This window comes from Heloderma suspectum, chromosome 5, assembly GCF_057233095.1.
Source record: "Heloderma suspectum isolate Gila_16-S chromosome 5, 16-S_ref, whole genome shotgun sequence".
Classification (NCBI taxonomy): domain Eukaryota; kingdom Metazoa; phylum Chordata; class Lepidosauria; order Squamata; family Helodermatidae; genus Heloderma; species Heloderma suspectum.
Genome location: NC_139462.1, coordinates 159,459,226 through 159,474,992, shown reverse-complemented (window position 1 = coordinate 159,474,992; position 15,767 = coordinate 159,459,226). Strand labels below are relative to the sequence as shown.

The window sequence follows — 15,767 nt, the reverse complement described above, 5'->3', positions numbered from 1 at the left end:
GATGTGCAAACCCAGAGCACGGGGTTGTTTAGAGCCTAAACAACCCAGCAGTTAAGCTATGATTTGTTGAAGGGTTAACAGCTGGGTTGTTTAGCCCTAAACTACCTAGTGCTCTGGGTTCACACATCATGCTCAACAACCTACAAATGGCCCAATTGTAGGTTGAATAAAAGCAGAAGTGACTGGTGCGCAGGAGGCAGCGCCCTCGCTCTCTCCCACTCATCCCCATGTGTTAAAGAACCATGTGTTAAAGAACAACCCATGGGCTGTTGTTACATGTGAACCAGGTCACTATTTGATATGTGAGTTTCTGCTTAGAAGATCTTTTAAAACATCTGCATCTGTCTTAAAACTAGGAATTAACTTACTTTTCTCATACATCCAGATCTGTGTAACTTTTACTTGGAAAGATGCTTTTGACAAAGGATCACTCTTTGGTGGATCTGTCAAACTTGGTGAGTGACTATTACAGAAATAAAATTAGACGTAAGCACTAAGATGTGGAAAACTAACTGAAATCTAAACAGCCTCTCAATTTATGATATTTTCAAGAATCATTTTTAAAAAATCACATCTGATCAGAGTTGTATTTTTATATTGACTATTTGGCCTGCAAACTCTGGATATTACATAATATCCTTGTTGATAAAAGATAGTTCAACCTTAGTAAGATTCTCTGTGGAAGCACATTTCAAATCAGATGTGGAAGCCTCAAGCAGATCACTGAGGATATTCCAGTGCCCAGGGTTCTTATGCAAGGATATATTCTTGCCTGTTTTCTGTTTTATTTTGCATCTCAGTGATCCTAATGCTCTTAATGTCCCAGATTGCCACTCTTGAAAACCTGGTGTCAGGAACGTTACATTTTGCTGGTTATCTGTGTTCCAGACCTGGTTGCAAAAAGGCTTTTGATCAGTTGAGGTGACTTCCTGGCTCTTGTTGCTATCTAAGCTGATGTGTGTAGAGGATGTTTAGGAGTCATGGATGGTGATGCCTTCCTGTCTTGTAGATCAATGTTCATACACAATGCCCATTGTTTACTGTACAATGTACACTGTGTGACAGTTTGAAAGGTACTGGAGCCAACATAACAATATTGAACTATTCCAGAACCTATACCACCAGTTTGCATTTTGGCAGCCATATTGCTATTTTTTTCTTGCACTAATTACCTTGTCAGCCACCAAGTAGTATAAACTGACAAAGAAAAGACAACTATTAGATGGTTAGTTGTATTCTCATAAGTAAGCAGGACCTTAAAAGGAGCTAGGTGGTTATGGGCACCCTGGGGCCCACACCCACCCATGTAAACCCCAATAACTTTGAAAGAAGATCCCTTTCACAACAAAAAAATGAGCGTTTTATGGAACATTTTATGGAAGCAGAATTTATATATTAGCAATACAGATCTGTCTAATGGAGCAGTGTCTCTGTTCGTTATCTAAATGGGCAAACAAGATCACGTGGGAAAAGGCAGTTGTAGCAAAGCTGCACCTACAACTAACTTGTGAGGTAGGCCATTTGTGCACACTTCTATATCTCTTTAATATAGGAAGTCCAGAGCTCCAACCCAGTTGCCTGCCCATCACTGTGGGCAGGGGCAGATTGGTTTCCTTTTATTTCCCTTACGCAAAAGTGTAACTCCAAACAGCTTTGCTTGGTGGTAGGAGTGGTAGGGGGAACTGTTGGGCTTCTCATGAACTCATTCAAAATCAAAGCAAAAGGTTATTAAGAGTAAAAATTAAAGTAACATTCTATTAAGTATAAAATAAGGGACAATGGGAAAGCAGAAAGGTACTTTAAGGAAATAAAGCTAATAAAACTACTCTTGGAAGAGCATCAGCATATGCATGCACATAGGGGTTGCCCAGGTAGTTTCAGTGTACAGCCTCATAGGATGGTCAAGGGATGTGACAAAGGAATAGTGGGATCATATTCCATATTATGTTTAGCTAGTGTGGCCAGGCAAATGCGCTCTACCAATCAGATGTGAAAATACTGTTGTCCTGAGTAGGTGAAACTCATCTGATTGGTAGAGCCCATTTGCCTGTGATGCCTGGCAAATGGAGCTAGGAGATGAAGCTAGAAGGTGTTAATTAAAAAGAAAATTGCTCTGGCTGTCTTGATGCATTAAATGCTTTCCGTTTCTGGATCTGGAACTAGGAGAAAGACAAAGGGTGATTGATGTGGAGCAATGGATGCTAACTGTCTTGGCCAAGAATGCTATTTAATTTAAAGGGACATGCACTGGAATGGCAGGGCTGAGCTCCAGCAGTCCTTTAAATATCCTGATGCCAAACCATTTGGGACTTTAAAAGATGGCAAAGATCACTTAATTGTGTTTGAGAACAGGCCAGAAGCCAAAGAAGACTGGTTTTGGTTTTCTAAGGGGCTTGTTTAAAGTTGCTTTGTATATTACACATATGTACAATCTCATTGGAACACAGCTCTCAATTTCTGCGAATAGTTTTCTTCTTACAGACTTCATGACTGTCTCATTTGTAGTTAAGAATGCTATTTTGTGTGTGTTTTGCTTCAGCTTTGGCAAGTTTGGGCTATGAGAAGACTTGTGTGTTGTTCAATTGTGGAGCATTGGCTAGCCAGATAGCATCAGAACAGAATCTTGACAGTGATGAAGGATTGAAAGCTGCTGCTAAACATTATCAGGTATGACTCTTCTCTCCATTTAACAGATTATTGAAAATACTAGTAGTTACATTGAAATGTTGGGTATGTATGTTAAAATTATATACTCATAAAGCTCCAGCTTGATTGGAGAACTGGGATGAATAATCCATATCAGACAGTATAGTGGTAGATGTGCAGTGGATATTATTAGATTTGAATCTGAGAAACCTTGATTTGAGTTGTAGCTTAGCCATGGATTCATGGGAAGACCTAAGCCACCACGTTACATTTCAGCCTTATTCCTATTGCTCAGATAGTGAACCAAGAGCATGACCCTAAGTTAGTGTCATAGAGAGTACAGTTAGAAATGTATGTCCTTATTTAATCTTTGGGATTTGAGGGAGCTGCCATGTAGCAGATGCTACACTACCCTGCTGTATTTGAAAACTGAGGAAGCATATAAAGGAACAAAACTGACTACAGCCATGTTTGGATGTCACTTTAAGCCATGGTGGCTTAATAAGATACTCACAGTAAGTTATTTTTGAAATAGCCCATGATGCCCCACCACATGACTAGGCTAATAAGACACTGTGAGTAGTTTATTAAGCTTCTGTGTGTAAACTGAGTCATCCCCCTGCCCCCTATCCTGCTGCAGTCCTCCCGCCTGAGCAGTGGCACTGTTTCACCCATTGACAACATCACAGCAGCCCGTTTTAACCTTCCAGAATATCCCAATGAGAGGGGAGAGGTGTGGGGTGAAGTACAGGGGCTTAATTCAGTGCTTCCAGCATCACCCCAACAAGGGGGTGGTGGCTCTAAAGTGCTAGAAGCTTGCAGGATCAGGACCAAACATCATACACAGCCTTCTCTAGTTGAGAGGCACCTGATGCACCATCAGAACCCTGTGCAAGTATCCCAGAGGAGGGAAAATCCCATGTGCACCAAAAAGGGGGTGGTGGCTATAACACCTTGGAGGTTTGCAGGATCAGGACAAACTTCATACACAGCCTCTCCTAGTTGGGAGGCACCCGATGCACCATCCAAACCTTGTGCAATTACCCCAGAAGAGGGAAAATCCTATGTGCAATAAACAGGGGTGGTACAAATCCTTAGGGGTTTGCAGGATTGGGACAAAACCCTCAATTGCACATTCCCCCCCCCCCCCATAGCCATTGCTGGCATAGACGCCTTTATTGTCATCAGAACAGATGACAATGAAATGGAGTTGGCATTTCACCCCCCTCCCAGACATTGCTGGCAAAGCCGCTTCTGTTTGCTATAGTGCTAAAGCACTATAGCAAAATTGCACAAAAGCCCCCCACAGCCATTGCTGGCATAAAGCCTTTATTTCAAAAGCGCTATAGCACTTTAGCATAGAGTGGAGTTGTGCGTTTCACCGCCCCCAGACATTGCTGGCAGAGCCGCTTCTGTTCACTATAGTGCTTTTGCACAAAAGAGAATTTGCGCAAAACTGCAGTTGTGCATCTCTGCCTGCCCCACCACTTTGCTTCTTTGGGGTAAAGTGACCAGAGAAGGGAAAAGGGAGTGGGAGCTATAACTCCTGGACAGTTAGCTGAAAGGGGGTGGAATTGCACAGGTGGTTTGCCCTCATGGGATTTTTGCAGAACTGCTCTTCTTCATGGGAAAGTGAGCAGTTCTTCCCCTATTCCCCTGTTTTCCCCTATTTACCAATTTGCACAGTTTCAAAGTAGTGATCAGGGAATCCTGTCATTGTGTAACTTCGCTGTAGCGGGGTAGCACGCTAGCAGGAGGCTGTCATTGTACTAGGTGAAAGCTGTCATTTTGTAACTGTAGCACAGTATCAGGGAAAGCTGTACTTGTTTGGCTCCAGTTGTCCCTGCGCTGCTTGTCAGAACTCGGAAAAAGGGCTCTGCGGCCTGGAGCACAGCAGCTGCAACAGTTCTGACTGCTCTTGCCAGCCAACTCTGTAGGTGACCGGAATAAGCTATAGCAAGTGCCAGATGACATGATAACCCATGGTGGGTTAAATAACCCTTACTGCAGACTGTAGGTTATCAGAGGGGGTTATTTCAGCCAAATAAGCCATCGTGCATTAAAAAATTCTCGACAGACGACATGATAACCAACGATGAGTTAAATAAGCCACTGTGGCTTATTTAACCGATCAAGTGTTATTGTGTCGTCCAAACCCAGTTTACATGTTTTCAAAGGGGCCAAGCAGCTGAGGCTAGTGCATATGTTCTAACATTGAGGTTGTTCAGGGAGGGTGGAGGGGAATCTCTTGGCATCAGTGATATGGGGCAGAAAATTATCCAGTGCTTAATTTTCTCACGGAAAAACTTCCATTTCATAAGTTTATTAGCAACAGTGAATGGATATCAATTGCAAATATGATATTGGACAACTTTGGCAGTTTCAGAGTTGTAATCAATGTTTTTCAGGTGATTATCTCTTAGCAAGCATGTGAGGGAATACTTATATGTTATTGAAACACATATGACTCAGTGTGAAATGGAACTAATAAATAGTGACAGTGAAACTGAAGGTGCCTCAGCAACCTCAGTGACAGAGACTCAGACTCTTAAAATAGATGAATGGTTGTACAGAGATGTAAAATTTTTGGAAATTCTGCGGCTAGGGAGGGTTTCTGAAAAATTGGAAATTTTGGGAAAATAACATTTAAATCACGTTAAGTGTGCTTTAATTTCCCCCCTCAAATATTTCAGATTAAATACTTGTGGTGTATTGGAACAAAAAATTAACATGTGGCACTTATTTTTAGCTTTGTTTACTAAAAACAAGTAAAATAAATATGCGAACTTAGATCACTGGCTAGGGCAGGAGTGGACAACTTACAGGCTGACTGCAGCCCCCACTGGCTTTTTTTTTGCAATGGCAGGGAGGAAAAACTGCCTCCTTTTAAAAGACAAAAGCTGTGGTTTCCCATGAAAATTTGGAAGCACGGTGGCAAAAAGACTTTGAAATTAAAATCCCCCCCCCCCCCGCACACTGCTGCTTATAAAAGGAAGCTATTTTTCATTGCTGCTGCTGCCACACTACCAAATGTAGGGGGTAATTTTCTCCCCCCGCCCCCGACCGCTGGAAGTTGCCCATCCCTGCTGTAGGGCACAGGAAAACTTTCTGATGCAAATGATGCTATGAACATTTTCCAGTTCATAATTTTCCGGAAAGTCCATCTCACTAATTGGTATCGCTTACTATTTTAAAATACATTTAGAAGGAACCGCAAGAAACTGGTCTCTTGAAATGGTGAATAGCTTCTTTGCCCATTCACACAGACAGCACTATGATTTTTAATAATTTTACTTTTATGGCTCTCCTTCTCACTGGTGCCAAAAGCAGGCAGCAACAGCATTTTTTTTTTTAACAAGTTCACGTCTTGCATCTCCTATAGGCTTAGGTATGAAAAAGAACTTGGGAGCTTCCAGTGTTAAGGAGCACTTCTTGCTTTGTCCTGCTGTTTCTTTACCTTTCACAGAGTTCTTGGATCGTCTCTGTAGTGCCCCCAAACTGAAGTTTAAATACATTGTGCAAAGAAGTAGTTTGCCCATTTTCTTAAGGTGGAATCTTATGCATGTTTACACAGAAAAAGTCCAACAATTCCCAGCATTATCCAGCCAGCATTTTCTGTCTAAATATGCATAAGATTGTTACATTAAGGGCGCAATCCTATCTAGATAGGCGGCCGCCTCTGAGTTCAGAGGCAGGTGCCTATCCAAAGTAGGGCAGGAGAAGCACGGAGGGGATCGTTCCCTCCACGCTCCTCCTGCCCTGCTTTTTCTGCTAGACAGCCAATTGCAGAGGCATTCGGCCTCCTGTATAGTCACAGGAGGACGGAGGCTGCTGTATGACACATAAGATGTGTTGTACAGGCAGCTACACTCTCCCCGCCCCAGAATGCTCCCAGCCACTCCCCTTTCTGGCTGCTCCGTGCTGCTCCTGTGAGCGCAGAGGATGGGGCTGTTCTGCGCCGCCTCTGAGGGGGGAAGTGGGGGAAGGTCGGTTCCTGGAAAATAGCATATCCTATGGCCATCTAGCCACTGTCTAGCGGCCATAGGATTCCCCCTAAATTATCATCATTTTGGTGCAGGGTAAGAGTTCCTTTGTGCATAGCAGTTTAATAGTAAAACAGGATACAACTAGCCCTGATTACAGTGTCAGGCTAAGCAGTCTGTCTAGGTTCTAGCACAGATCACTATCAAACTTTGCAAACTAAACAACATGTTTGTATGTAAGATTTTGTGTGGTGCATGATAAACTTCTAGAATAATGTACTTTTATTTAAAATCCTTTTGTGTATTAAGGAATCTCTTGTCTAAGGGTGCCACTCACCAGATATTCATGTGACTTAAATTCCATTGACTTCAGTGGGATATAAGTATGTGCAGACTTGCAACTTCAGACATTTCTGTTAGTATCTTTGTCCAATCTTGCTCAGATTTCCCAGTTGTACTAATGTAGTACCAGCATGTTCATGCTATTTTTCATGGTGATATTAGACATGCATCTATAATAGCATATATTATTCTCTCAAGTTTGCTAGTGGTGCCTTCCAGCACATTAAAGATACTGTCCTGTCCTCATTAAACCGTGAACCTACAGTGGACATCTCACCAGATACAGTTGGCACACTAAGTCTTATCATGCTGGCTCAAGCTCAAGAAGTCTTTTTTCTAAAAGCTACCAGAGGTATGTCATGCACTACTTGGAATTTTTAGATTTTAAAACGTTATTTTGCTAGAAATTGAAGTGATATGGACTACTAAGCATTTCTATTCACAACATTAAGTTTGTCTGAGGAAGACTGAGGGAATACTTTGCAAGTTACATTTTTGTGGCACCATAGTTAAGCTGTAAATCTTTAAATATTGAAGGTTTAATGTAGATGCTTATTTATTTATTTATTTATTTATTTATTTCATTCATTTCTATACCGCCCAATAGCCGAAGCTCTATGCTTGCTTCTCCAGAGGGAAAATATCCTGCAAAAACTGGATATAAACATTTTTCAGAAACACAGATCTTTTGTACAATTCCTAAGATGCTTTTAGTTGCTGGGGTGACTTAGAAGAGCACTCCCATGGTTTTTAAACATGTAATCTAAAACTGCCCTAATATATACACACAAGACAAAGCAAGTACTTATTCTGTAGGTTTATCTTTAGCCTTCATACTTGAAGCAAAATACTTTCTTATAGGTAGTTTCTTAAAATACCTTAGAGTACTGTTGCTCATATGTGGTCACCAGAGACTTCAGATGCAGCTCCTAAGGTTGCTCAACTGACTTGTATGGCCCACTTACCTACTATATATTCCAGTGTGGCCACCACTGTGCACATTTTGTGGTCTTATCTGCAGCCAGAGTTAAAGATCTGTTTAAGAATCACTGCCTTCAGTTGTTTCATTTCCCCCCATTTCATATTTATTTTATCCTAGCATAGAAAATTACTTTGGCCACTTGAAATGCATTTATCTGGTATTTTATTTTTACGTACATATTTATATCTCCCCTTTTAAAAAATATTTTGGTCACAAGGCACCTAACAAAACAGTAGAAATAATCAAATATATCTGTGAAATCCAGTGGGTAAAAACAGTACAGCAACAGCTTGTTCTGGGGTTGTTCTCTTTTCAATAAGATTATGCTTTTCTGAACAGTTTAGCGGATTCTTGAGGGCTAGTACATTTCAAAAGCATTAACACTTGCAGCATTTGTTTATGTGTGTGTTAGAAAAGAAAAAGCAGTGATCAGTGTAGGCCTTTCAGAGATGCATCTACCATTTGGGCCATCTGCTATGCAGATTTGAGGCTCTTGTTATGTGATGCAATATTGCAGTACAACATAGTGAATTTCAATAAGTTTCAAAAACATAACATCATGGCTGCTTTAGCATACAGAAAATATTCAGAACTTATAATCTTAGTTATATATCTTAGAATGTGTTGTCTGTCTTAAAAATATTTTCCTGTTGTAAGTTGAACATGTAAAAATACTTTCTCAGTTACTTTTCAAAACTGACATCAGCTCTAATAGCTTTTTTTTTTAAATTTTAGATAAAATGAAAGATGCCATCATAGCTAAACTTGCAAATCAAGCTGCTGATTACTATGGTGATGCATTCAAACAATGTCAGTACAAGGATACCTTACCCAAGGTTGGTAACTTTATAGTAAAGACTCTATAAGAAGAATAGAAATATGCTATAAGCTGATTATGTATTTGAGGTTGTCAGTGGTATTCTCAAGTACATTATAATTCTTGCTTGACATTTGGAGGGTGGGGCAGGATGAAGAGAAATAGTGAAATTTTGTATGATAACACGTCAATCCAAGAAATCCCCATATTTTTTTTTATAAACTAGGAAATCACATGGATTCATTCCAAGCTTGTTTGCTTTAACAGTAAAAGTATATCCTTCAGATAGTTTTATTCAGTTTTAACATAGGATGTTTGTGTCTGTCTCTTTAGGGATGGGTCTTTATTTCCTTGCTAAAAATAATTTGAAACTAACATGCTTCCTAATGGGGTTCATATTTCTCTTTACTATGCTGTCCTCTTTCATAACCCAGGAAACTTGTCTCTCCCAAGATGATGGCAGTATGAGTGCTGTGCTGCTTCATTTCCTGGCTTTCTGAAATATAAGGAATGAAAGCAGAACTTGAAATAATCCCTCCTTTAAAATGTAAATTAGTAGTATTTGTATTCTGGATAATTTGAATGAAACATCAGCTCTAGAGTCTGTATAAGGGGCATTGTTCCCTTTACGTTTAGACACTTGGAATATTCTAGTTTATGAATATTGATTTTCTGTTTTATCTGAGTTAGTTTTCTTTTTAATGGGTAGGGATATAACTGTAGATCATATGATTTGGTTAAGAATTGCTGCTGACTTAGATATTAGTACTTTTAATTTCAGAATGGCTATGTTTACCTTAAACAATACTTCCCTTCCTTTGTGTAGTTGCTATTTCGCTACATTTGGACAACACTTTTTTTTTTTTTAACATAATGTAATATATGGAAGGGTGAGAGGTCGCCATTCACTTAAATGTGCTTCATAGTCTGAGAGTGAGCATGGACAGTCAGGAAGACTAGTATAGGATGAACATTGGAAGATGTATATTTGAAGACACATCTATCCCTGTTTAAATCGGCTGTCTATACATACCTATAGCACCCTTACTTAGAAGTAAGTTCTGTTGAAATAATTATACTAACCAGTTAGTTTCCATTTGCAATATATAGTTTCTTGATGGTGCTCTGGGGCTTAGATTATGTTGGATTAAGCATTTTCTGTTTCTTGGTATACAAATCAGTAATGATGACTTTCATGGTCATTATGTCCTCTTATACCTTGCTTTCTTGTACAGCAAAATGAGATGATAGATTGGACTGTATCACTTCAGATTGCAAGTGCAAATTTTATTTTTAAACACCTCTCCATGTTTTTTTAAAAAAACACTTTGAAAGAAAAAAAAAGCAACATCTGGGAAAGAGGTTGTAGGCCAGCCCATTCCCTATTGTTCTAATTTTCCACTTACAGATACCTTAAAAAAAAAAAGAAAGTATTCTAAAAATGTCATCTTCCACCTGCAGTGGCACTGTCTATTCTATCACCAAATATTGCTGCTGCACCAGGCTTAAGACTTGCTCTGGAAGAGTAATGATTAGTGTTTAAGGTTACAATTCTTGAAGTACAAGCACTATCGGAGAGATAGCAAGTGAGTATTATTGCAAGTAAAGTAATTGTTGAAGAAGTATGCTTCTTCAACAATTGCATCCCTGTTTTATTTAAAGGGCCAGTTTATACATACATCCTTTTCCATGTCACCACCTCCAGCATCTCCCAAATGGAGATTCTCACCATGTGAAGTGATGGTTCACACAGATAATAGGCAGTGATTCCATGATCACAGTAGTTCTTTCTTGGAGGAAGAATATTGCTGCCAAGTGTATCTCTGTACCATGAAGATCACACACTACCTTTTCTGTGGCTAAGCCTATTCAGTAGTTGTCATGTAGATAAAGTTGCACAGATGCATGTGTGAATTGGTGCAAATATTTGTGAACTGGGTGACTGACAAGAGCTGGCTTTTCAAGTTCTAGATAGTTCCTTTTTGTGCTTGACTTGTTCTCATGAGTGTAATGGTTGGCATCCCGGCTGTCCTTTCTAAGGCATACTTGAGTTAAAGCAATCTTACTCTTCTCAAGGGTTGACTTAGGTGAATTGAAATCGTAAACCAATTTAAAACGGCTCAAATTTAAATATGCAGAGCAGTACTCATACTTCCACCAAACTTAATATATACAAAGTCACATGGGTATCCTCCACTCCTCATGTTTTATCTAAACCATTAATCGGGTGACTAATGTCCTGTTCTTCTTCCTCTTTCTTCCTGCATCCCATGTTGTCTGTGATGGTTTATGTGGTTGGACTTTTCCCCTGGTCAGTATTTTTATTTCCAGGAGGTGTTTCCTGTTCTGGCTGCTAAACATTGCTTAATGCAGGCCAATGCAGAGTACCATCAGTCTATACTAGCAAAGCAACAAAAGAAATTTGGTGAAGAAATCGCAAGATTGCAAGTGAGTAACTTCATTTCTTTTTAAAAAAATGGGAATTAATGAAAATTTTATCATACAATAATTGTACCTGGGGGAAGTGGGGCTGGCTGGCTGGGCTAGTTTAAGTACATTAGAAAAAAAGTTACAAGTTATTTTTCCCAATAATTTTTCTCTTGGATTTTTTGATGTTTTGCATCAACTGATATTAGACACCTGTTTCAACTTCACAATTAAAGTCCAATAATAACCTAATGATAGCTAATGTTAACTATTGCATGTTTCATTTTGACAGCAAGAATTTCACTAGGGTTGATTTTCTGTAGGATAGAACTTTGACATTTGTGTTATTTATTTGTTTTATTTAAAATATTTATATACTGCTCCACATCAAAGCTTTCGGAGTGGTGAACAGCAAGATAAAAGAATAAAACACCATATTAAAACATTTTAAAAGAAACAGATTGTTTTTATGAGGATTGTTACCTGAAAATTGCTTTTAAAAATCTTCTAGATAGCCTCAAGTTTATGGAATATGAGGCAGTAACAGTTTTTTCCTCTGAGGCTTTAGTTTGATAGATCTCATCTTCTGTTTTGCTGGGCAGAGCATTTTTGGATTATATTCTTTCCCAGCATAAGAGTTCAGTATAAGGTTCTGCAATTCAGAGTGCACTTCATAAGTTAGTAGGATCTCTCAGTAAACATGGATCAGATCATGCTGCATGGCTTTTAAAGACAGTGACATATGAAGTTACATTGTGCCCAAATTGGGCAAAGTGGGGAGGGCAAAGACCTCTGCATGTTCAGCTAGGATAAAAATGAGCAAGCACATTAAAATGCTGCAAGTTCATTACAAACAAATGTTAAAACTTGTTCACTGCCACTTTTCAAACTTAACTAGCCCTTCTGTTGGTTAATGAAATGGGAGGAGAATGGTACGTGGCAGAGGCCAGCATAGGCCTCTGTAACCAACTCCCTGGAGACAGCTCTTAATCCTGCTGTAAGTCAAAGCGTGCAACCCTGCCACTGCCTCTTAAAACATAGGAACATAGGAAGCTGCCTTATACGGAGTCAGACCATTGGCCCATCTAGCCCAATATTGTTGACACTGACTGGCAGCAGTGGCTCTCCAGGGTTTCAGGCAGGATTCTTTCCTCGCCCTGCCTGGAGAAGCTGGGGTTCGACCTGGGACCTTCTGCATGCCAAGCAGGTGCTCTGTCACACTGAGCTATGACCCTTGCTTAAGATATAGAGAGTCCCCATCCTGCTTGCCTCATCTGTGGCATGTCTTATATAAAAACACTGTGAGCTGCATACACTACAAAAACTTGGGATCCCAAAGCCAATCAGCATCCTATGAAAAACCCCTTCTTTATCCCATTGTGGCATCAGTACTTGTGCACAGAGAATTCTATACAGAATTCTAAAAACAGAATATGGGAAAAGCTGGGGTCAGTATGACTTCAAATTGCAGTGTAAGGTGGGTTCCTCTTTAAGTACACTAAGGGCAGACGTATGGAACAGTTTGCATTACTGGTCTGACACTGCTGTGTGGTATCAAGGCAGAACATCCTGAGAATGGTGTACCAGACAGAGAAGAAGAAGAAAAAATGCTTCTTCACCACTTTCTCCATCAGTAAAACCCCTGTTTTAAGGCGGGAGTTAAAATCCCTTAAAAATGAGAGGGTTCCATCCTAAAAATAATTTAAAATAAAATGTCCGTCCTTAATCTAGTGGCTTCCACATTGACGTGGAAGAAAAGATAATGTGAGCAAGTGTGTACACACTCATATGCATGCACACGCACATATCACATACGCACATGGATACGTACATACATAAACATCCATTGCACACACACTTCACTGTTTATAATACAAAGCTCCTTGTCCCTTCATACTTTCTGTTCCTCTTTGTCTCCCAGAAAAAGATGGATTCTGCCTCTTTTTCTACAGTGGATAGTTTCCTTTAAAAATGACAAGTAACCTTTCAGCATAATGAGAACTGTGTAGTTTGAGACAATATGCATGTTTGAAGGTTCCAGGAAAAATATGCTGAGTGTTTGCACTGGGGAACCTGGTCTAGCATGAAACAAAAATTTATCTTTCATTTAGGAAGCATCTCTATAACATACAGCCATGGCTACTTAAAAAAGGGAACATCTGAACATTTAAAAATATATCAGATTTAAGGAAGAAACTGTTAAGAAACATTAACTAAACATTAAGTAAGTTTGCATATCAGTAATTATGTATGCTGTATAGAACTTCTGCAACTTGTTCTGCACATTCCAGACAAATATCTTGCATTTTTTTTCAAGCAGAGATGTTATCTTAAGCAGAAGCTTTCAGTTATAGCAGATGTTACAGAAACTGAGTGTTAATTTCAACTTTATTTATTTTTAATTTAGCATGCTGCCGATCTAGTAAAAACAGTGGCATCTCGCTATGATGAATATATAAATGTAAAAGACTTGTCTGACAAAATCAACCGTGCACTTGCAGCTGCTAAGAAGGACAATGACTTCATCTATCATGACAGGATTCCTGATCTTAAAGATTTAGAGCCTATTGGGAAAGCCAGTCTTGTGAAAGCTACTCCAGTTGTTGTCCCTCTAAGTCAGAAATTTACTGGTAAGTGCACTTACTGCTGCAGTCTAACATTTAGCATATGACTTCAACATTCCTATTCTAATGTTTGTACTATTTTTAGGTTTATCACCTTTTTCCTAGATAGCCGGGATGGGATATCTTCCCTTGTTAATTTCTCAATGTCAGGAAGGTCAGCAGTCTTCCTGTTTTGCAAATGGGAAACTGCTTCTGAAAAATAAGTTTGATTGCCCATCCCACTCAGATATTATAACTGAACTGAGATTTGAACCCATCCAAGTTCAGTGCTATATCTATTGGTATAGAAGTGTTGAATCTTGCTAGCTATAGGTATATAAATATCCTCACAGGAAGCTTCCAAACCATACAAGTGCTAACACCCTTCTTGCAGTTGAAATGTTGGCTAGGATCCTCATGAGTAACACTTTGGTATCAAACATAGCTGGTACCTCTGTCTCTGAAACTTTATGCAGGCAGAACATGGAAGTACTGATCTATGATCTTCTCACTTCTATTAGCCCCTTTGTGTAATTAAAAGAAAGGGAAACTTTACATTAGCAAAGTGTTGACAGGCAAAACATGGACAAATCTTGCCGACTGCAAATCTTCTGAGCAACAGCTGTGTAAGATCTAAATCCCCAGAAGTACCTTCATATAAGGTAGCTATTGCATGTCTGCCTTGGCATGTGTGGGATGTCATGGTGGCATTGCCTCCACCCTAAGGGTGGTGAGGTAGTCTGCTTGAATGCTATAGGGTTGTGCTCATCCGAAGACATTGCAGTAGCATCATACTACATCAAGAAGCATGACTCTACTGTTTACCTTTCATCACTCAGACTGGTCCTTGCTTCATGGGGCCAGAATGAGATTAGGTTGTCTTTAAGTGACATTCACTGTTCCAGGTAACTGCAGGTAGGAATGTGCCCTGAGGTTGTTCTCCACTGACAGAGCCCTCCTTACATATATGTGCCCATAATCTTGCTCTTAAGCTGGAACTCAAGACAAGTGGTAAGCTTAAATGTTGCTACTTTGCCTGCATGGAGGTTGGCAGCAAGGCTTTCCTTTCTGGAAGGCTGTGGAGAGCATGTGCTGGTGGTTTGATCTTTCCAAATAAGTACTGGGGTGGGGGTGGGGAGGTCAGGTAGAAATAGAGTGAGGTTTCGGTCTTGTTAATAATAGTGCTTTCTTTATAGATTTGTTCGAGAAGATGGTTCCTCTAGCAGTGCAGCAAGCTCTTACTCTCTACAACCAAAGAAAGGCAGATTTGGTTAACAGATCAATAGCCCAGATGAGAGAGGCTACCAATCTGGCAAATGGGTGAGCTGATTATGCTGATGTCTGACTTTTGTAAAACAGTGGCTTGGTTCAAGAGATGTCTTGTGCAAGCAGACTTCTCTTGGCAAAGGCATCCCTGCCAAATTCCTCCGGTTTCCCCATTCTGCTGTAGCGCGCCTCCCCCCCCCGCCCCCCGGTGCCCTATCATATGCTATTCCATAGGATTTGTTGACCATCAGTGGTTTGGGGGTTGGGGTACAGGGGCCTGTAGTGGGGGTGGGGGAAGAACCAGGAAAGCCTTGTTGCATAAGTGAAGTTCCACTTGATCATCTTTGGCCCATTGGGTTGGATCCAACCTAAATTAGTTGCAGTTAAGTACCGTTTAAACCAATATGAAAACTTAGTCATGACTAAGTGAAGTTCCACTGATTTCAGTGGGAACTAAATGGAACTAATTTCATCTGGGTCCAACTTACTGTGTTCTCTTGGCATACCAAAGTTACTGATGAAGAAAACAGAGTTGACTTCCTTCAAAGATCTCTTTTGATGGCTTTTTAATTCATATGTTGCTGAAACTGGGTATGGAGTTTGGAGAGTGCAAGGGTATTTAATCAAAAGGAATCTTCATTAGCAGTGACACTGTCAAACACTTTGCACGTGACAGGAAGCACAATTTACAATTTGGCTAT

At 39.9% G+C, this 15,767-nt stretch overlaps 1 protein-coding gene across 2 annotated transcripts in view; it reads left to right on the top strand.

The window, feature by feature from the left end:
• Positions 1–15,767, top strand: part of PDCD6IP (programmed cell death 6 interacting protein) — a 41,980-nt gene that overhangs the window by 9,748 nt on the left and 16,465 nt on the right. The window contains exons 3-9 of one of the 2 annotated variants that reach the window (XM_084857986.1): positions 386–455; positions 2,540–2,667; positions 7,170–7,323; positions 8,689–8,789; positions 11,102–11,218; positions 13,605–13,827; positions 14,997–15,120. In XM_084857986.1, the coding sequence (XP_084714112.1) occupies positions 386–455; positions 2,540–2,667; positions 7,170–7,323; positions 8,689–8,789; positions 11,102–11,218; positions 13,605–13,827; positions 14,997–15,120 (917 nt within the window). Of the gene's footprint in view, positions 1–385; positions 456–2,539; positions 2,668–7,169; positions 7,324–8,688; positions 8,790–11,086; positions 11,219–13,604; positions 13,828–14,996; positions 15,121–15,767 lie in introns of both variants that reach the window. The other variant, XM_084857985.1, reaches the window with a different exon arrangement.